At 35.7% G+C, this 6,799-nt stretch overlaps 1 protein-coding gene across 1 annotated transcript; it reads right to left on the reverse strand.

Moving 5' to 3' along the window:
- Positions 1–6,149: 6,149 nt before the first annotated feature.
- LOC121460683 (ras-related protein Rab-2A-like) lies at positions 6,150–6,566 on the reverse strand. The gene has a single exon (XM_041671129.1). The coding sequence runs from the start codon at positions 6,564–6,566 to the stop codon at positions 6,150–6,152; it is 417 nt and encodes a 138-aa protein (XP_041527063.1).
- Positions 6,567–6,799: the final 233 nt, after the last annotated feature.

Below are 6,799 nucleotides of genomic sequence, written 5' to 3' on the forward strand. Positions count from 1 at the left end.
ATTTATAAAATTCAATAGTTCTCTCTGACTCAGAATATGCTATATTTTCTCCAACACACATCATCAGTAATATTTCAGAGCAATCTTGATGTAAGCAATGAGAACAATAACTATGATGATAATTAGGGGGTGCATGTTAAATGTGCTTTCATGAGGTCCTATTGTGAGATGCATCCAGTGAACAAGCAGAAATCAAGACTAGCCTGGTGAATATGGAAGGCTAAACACAACTCACGGTTAATGAATAGATATAGAGCTCAGAATTGTTTGGTCTAGGAAGAAATCTAAAGTAAAATTTGATACACGCAGAAAACGTAATTAAATGATAATTGCACTTAAGCACAATGACTGTGGAATAAACAGCTTGTGAGTCAATAAAGCATGAAGCAGCTTGCGAAGGTATTTATTGATTGATGATTCATTTAACTCCAAGTTTATTCCATTGCTAATTTAATACACGATATCATATCATACTTCATTGGGAAGGCTGGTTGGTGTGACTGGAAAAGATTGTCTGCATTCAGAACATACATAGTTTTAGGTAAGTGCATTTCCAACAGTTTTCCTGTGTAGAAAACTTACAAGCTCTTGCATAATAACCCAGTAAAGTTTATATCTTAATATATTAAATTTTTCATTAATTAAGAAACTTTACAGTGAATAAAAATTTTATAAATGATAGAAACCTATAAATGAAAACATGCATGCCACACATAATGACAAATGAGTGAACAATCCACACATAATCATAGATGAATGAAGAAATAAACTGTAAGCTTTAGCTTTTGCTGACTTGAAACAACCAGAATTCAAACAAACAGGTTTTCCTTCCACAACATTAACAAGCATCAGAGCTAGCACTTCGTTTTGATACTTTCAAGATCCTATACTTGGGGTTATGTAGTATATTAAAAAACAAACAAACACAAAACAAATGTAGCCACCAAATAAATAGTTTTTTTTCTTTTCCTAATGATAACAAGCTATTTTTCAACCAAGAAAGTTATACATTGACAAGGAATGGCTCATTCTAGAAATATTAAAATCTTAGAAATTATATCGTAAGAGTACAACTTTTTGTTAAATTTACATCAGTTGAGTATCTTTCAAATGAAGATGGACAATGAACAAAAGCTCATTGCTTACAAAATTACTTGGAATTAGAGCAGATTTCTTTTATGTAAATTTAATATCCATCACTCATAATGTTATAACTACTTTGTACAGTGATAAGGAAATATTGATTTGGAAAACAATGGTAAAGTAGTAAAGAAATCACATCACTTTCTCTAAACATATGAGAAAAAATATTCTCCTCTGTGGATATTTCAAGTCAGGAATTTATTTATTCAGTGGCTTTGTATTGGAAAAAAAAAACACTTTTACTTTTTATCTTGCTATGTTTAAAATTTTGCTCAAGGTCCACATCAGGAGCAGATGGAGAGACACTAGCAAGGAACCCAGGACCGCGAGGGGTGCACCCACACACTGAGAGAATGGGGATGTTCTATCGGGAACTCACCAAGGCCAGCTGGCCCGGGTCTGAAAAAGCATGGGATAAATCCGGACTAGCTGAACATAGCAGACAATGAGGACTACTGAGAGCTCAAGAACAATGGCAATGGGTTTTTGATCCTACTACACGTACTGGCTTTGTGGGAGCCTAGGCAGTTTGGATGCTCACCTTACTAGACCTGGATGGAAGTGGGTGGTCCTTGGACTTCCCACAGGGCAGGGAACCCTGATTGCTCTTTGGGCTGACGAGGGAGGGGGACTTGTTTGGGGGAGGGGGAGGGAAATGGGAGGCGGTGGAGGGGAGGAGGCAGAAATCTTTAATTAATAAATTATAAAAATTTAATTAATAATTAATAAAAAAAGAAAAGAAAAAAAGAAAATGCATTTAACGAAAAAAACCAATTTTTTGGTTTGACACTTATCAGTTAAGAGCACACATTATTCTTGGAAAGGAACTAGTTCGGTTTCCAGCACTGGAATTTCACAACTGTCTGTAATTCTTACCCCAAAGGATACAATGCCCTCTTCCATCCTCGAGGCATATTTCATTCACCTGCACAAATTATAGCCAAATACACACAAACCCAAAACAAGAAATAAACCTAAAATATTTATTCAAGCAAAACCATTAGGCTGGAGGTAAGGCTCAGTTGTTAGGAGGCTTGACTGCTCTAAGAGAAGACAAAAGTTCCATACCCAGCATGCACAAGTGGCTCAGAACCATCGGTAACCTCGATCCTAGGGGATCTAATCTCTTTTATGGCCAAGGTGGGCAATTCACACACATTGTGCCCAAACATACATACCTTCAAAACACATGAGCACATAACATAAAATGAATATTTTTTTATTTTTTTATTTTATTTTATTATTTTTGTTGAAAAAAAATTCTGCCTCTTCCCCACCTCCCATTTCCCTCCCCCTCCTCCCACTCCTTTCCCCCTCTCCCCACTCCTCTCCCCCTCCCCCTACTCCACTCCCCCTCCCTCTCGAGTCTGAAGAGCAGTCCCTATTCCCTGCACTGTGGGAAGTTCAAGGTCCTCCCCCCTCCATCCAGGTCCAGGAATATTAAAAGCCTTACGTTACTTTCTTGTTCACATCACTACCCCTGAAGAAACAGATATATCTGGCTAAATATAAAGTCAAAATCAAGATAGACTGTGCTAAAAAATTCTTGAGTGGTTTAAGTTTAAGTGGTTTGGGTTTTTTGGTTAAATGCATTTTCTTTTCTATTTATTTTATTTATTTTAAAATAATTATTAACCACTCTGATCACTGAACTATAAGTCCATCATTTTCTTTTCTACCTGTAATATCAATCAAATTTATTAAAATATGGTTTGATTTAAATTCAGGTACCAGGGTCCATACTTGGCAACTTATTTACTACACTCACCATTTTTTTTTTTGCCTTATCAAAAAAAATATGTTTTCTCATTACCTTGACGAATAAGGAGTAAAGGCTATTTGTTTTGATGTGGTAAAATAAAAAAAATCAACAGAAGCACATGCTGAATCCTTTCTCTCCCACTACCAACAGCATAATTGTTGGTTGACACAAGTGGGACTTTAACATCCGACATTTCTCAGAGTTGGAAATCTGTGTGAAAGGGGTTATGTATTGTTTTACCTTCTTATATTGCAGTATGATATTCATGAATAGAATGTTGGACTTTGTTGAAACCAATTTTTAAAATTGTTTTTTGTGCCTTGAGCATGTGCTAGCACAATATATAGCAAGATATATTATATTTTGGCAGCAAATATACAGTTGATTTATGAACATGTGTGCCTTACTGGTTTATGAACAAATTAATTTCCCACAATGAAATGCTGCATGAAGGATGATCTGTGTACATAGCCAAAATAGCAACCAGGGTCAGGCTACCCCTGAAGAAACAGATATATCTGGCTAAATATAAAGTCAAAATCAAGATAGACTGTGCTAAAAAAATCTTGAGTGGTTTAAGTTTATCAAGTTATTTGTGTTTCTGAGCTACCCACTTCTACTGAATTTGTTCACATGATAGATTCTTCCATCCTTCCACGTAACTTGATCTTCTTTTATTCTGCATATATTTAAATTCAAAATTTTAGTAGTCCAATTTTTATATCCCTCCTTTCCAGTGTGTATGGGTACAAACACATTAATGAACACAAAAAGCCTTTGTTTTTGAAGTTTTAGATAAGCCAATGTAATCCATGTAACACAAAAGAGACTTCATTTTAATGGAATTTCTTGTGATGAATATGACACTTCCTTCTCCATCTCTTTGATTTACTTTGTTTTGTAGTTCTTACGATAGGTACACCATCTTGCTTCTTAGATCCATTTGATTGAAAGATATTTTTTCAAACTTTTACAGAGGGAAAGAGAGAGGGGGGGGGAGGGAAGGGAAGGGAAGGAAAATCGGATGGTAGGAAGGAATAAAAATAGACTGTGTGATGGTGGTGCACACCTTTTATCTCAGAGGCAAGTGGATCTCTGTGAGTTCAAGGCCAGCCTGGTCTACAAGAGCTAGTTCCAAGACAGCCTACAAAGCTACAGAGAAACCCAGTCTCAGGAAAACTAAACAAACAAAAAAAGAAGGAATAATGTATATCACTAATCCATTAAGTTAAACTTGCTGCATTTAAGTTTCAGAGTCAGTGTCAAAATCAATTAGGTAGCCAGGCGGTGGTGGCGCACGCCTTTAATCCCAGCACTTGGGAGGCAGAGGCAGGTGGATCTCTGTGAGTTTGAGGCCAGCCTGGTCTACAAGAGCTAGTTCCAGGACAGGAACCAAAAGCTACGGAGAGAGCCTGTCTCTAAAAAATTCAAAAAAAAAATCAATTAGGTAATATTTGTCCATAATACAATATGACATATCACCAGAATTTATATGTATCAACTTTCAAGGGACCCATATATCAATCAATAAAAGAAATTTATAAACAGTTAACTAATTTTACTTACCAAAAATTTGCTAAATACTGAAATATACTACTGAATAATTAAAAAATTATGTTGGTAATGGAAACACAGCTCTTTAATCCCAACAATTTGAAAGTAGAAACAGAGGTAATGTAATTTTAAGCTTCTTAGGAAACTTGAGTATATACTAGGTTACAGGATGCCCTATCTTAAAAACACATAGCAAAACCAAAACAAACAAACAAGATTATGATATTCAGAATATATCATTCCTACCTAATGAACTATTAATTAATTATTGCAATATTGAAACCATTGCAGAGATCTAGTAATATGTAACAAGGTGTGATATGTTATAATATGCTTAAAAGCAACACTCATTAAAAAAAACAAATACATCTGAATCCTATACTAACATCTAGATGTTAAATTACCTCAGGTATAAAAATAAATTATAATTAAAGCTTAAATTTTGCAAAAAGAAAGAGCACAGAAGCTTGCAATCTGTGACACAAGGGTTTCAATATATTTATATCTACATCATTGCATATGTAGCAATCTAAGCATATCTTTAAGAAAAATGCACATTTCTTACCTATTTATGTGATATGTAGTTTTAGAAATACTTGGTGCCTTTAAAACTTCATACTTTACATTGAGTTATGAGCTTTTATGTAGTAAGTACATTACACTTGAAAACCATTTTTCTTCAAGGAACATAACTATATTGGCAGATTCCTAGAGAGAGGAAACATTCCAAACATGCAGAGGAGTGGTGGGATGAAGCAAGCATCTAAAAGACTGAATTCATTATATTTCTGGCCATTTCTATTCATACATAAAAGGTGGATCATTGAATTGAGCAGTTTTCCCCTCCCATTCTGCTGTTAACCGATCCACTGAGAAATATTTCAGCTCCATCTGTAATCGGGGTTGTGTGTCAAAATAAAGACCATTACACTATCAGTGACCGCAAAATTATTCAGTAATTCTATCATTAGTCTTCAGTGAGAATCTGGCAATTTTGATATTAAATAAGCTACCATTTGACAGTTTGCCAATTTGGAATTATTTTCTAAGACACAATTATACTGTTTTTATTTGGAAATATGGAGACAAAATGAATCTTATGTTCAAAATTTTAATTCCAAAGAATAATCATTTCATATTTACCCCAGAGCAATCTCCATTGTGATTTTTTGTATATTGATATATAATGGTTTTACCATAAAGAATAATGTTGAATAGAGTTTCTTTTTTAGTTTGAACTCATATGATAAATTTCTAAAGGATTTTGTGATTTCAAATTTTAATATGTTACAGCATTTATTATTTAATATTTCTATTGTTTTACATTTAAGATTGTCATATAATTTTGAATAAAGAAGGAATAATTTTATTTGTGTAAACCATATGACATATACCAAAAATATTAATAAGGCATTTATATTTTATGGACAAATAGTATCATGAACAATAAATAAATTTAAAGTCACCATCTGTCCTATTTATGGTTTCTTTGCTGTAAAAAAAATAACATAACCAAAATGGTCATAGAGATGAAAAGGTTTACTTCCATTTATAAGTCTCAGGTCACACTCTATCAGGGAGAGAATTCATGACTATAACTTCTAGAATTAAAAGAGTGGAAATCTGGAGGCAGGAACTAAAACTAAAAACAGGGTAGAATGTGCAAGCTGCTTATGTGTACAATTCAGAACTATCTTTGCATGGTGGGTACCACCGCAGTGAAGTAATAAAAAAAGTCACTTTTATTTCCAATAAGCATGATGACCATATTGGAATTGGAATACTGACGGGCATCTTCTAACCAGGTTGTCAAGTGGTTGAACGTGTCTCTCCTTGTAATATCATACACTAGTAAAGCCCCTGCTGCACCTCTGTCATATGACCTTGTGATAGAGCAAAAGGACTCCTGCCCTGCGGTATCCCAGATCTGGAGTTTTATCTGTTTCGCATCAATCGTTATCATTCGAGCACCAAACTCTACACCAACTGTGAGATCGTGCACTGGCTGGAACCTCTTGTCTGTAAACTGTAGCAATAAGCACGATTTACCAACACCTGTGTGGCCGATGATGATGTACTTGAAGAGATAGGCATACGCCATGGCCATGGCCACTCCGTGCCAGGCTCATGGCTCCTCCTCCCGCTGTGCGCCTCCTCCGCACCCTCACCGGCACCGCTCGGCAGGGGACGCCATCGGCCGCCCTCAGAGCCAGGAGCAAGGACCCGAGGGGCAAGAGGGACGAACTACACAGCGCCCAGCGCGGATCACAGCGGCCCAGCCCTTAAGTCCCACCCAACACCAGTGATTAACCAAGAAAATGCTACTTCAACTTGCTTATA

This window comes from Microtus oregoni, unplaced genomic scaffold, assembly GCF_018167655.1.
Source record: "Microtus oregoni isolate MIOR12 unplaced genomic scaffold, Mior012 000021F_ref0000039, whole genome shotgun sequence".
In the NCBI taxonomy this organism is placed as follows: Eukaryota; Metazoa; Chordata; class Mammalia; order Rodentia; family Cricetidae; genus Microtus; species Microtus oregoni.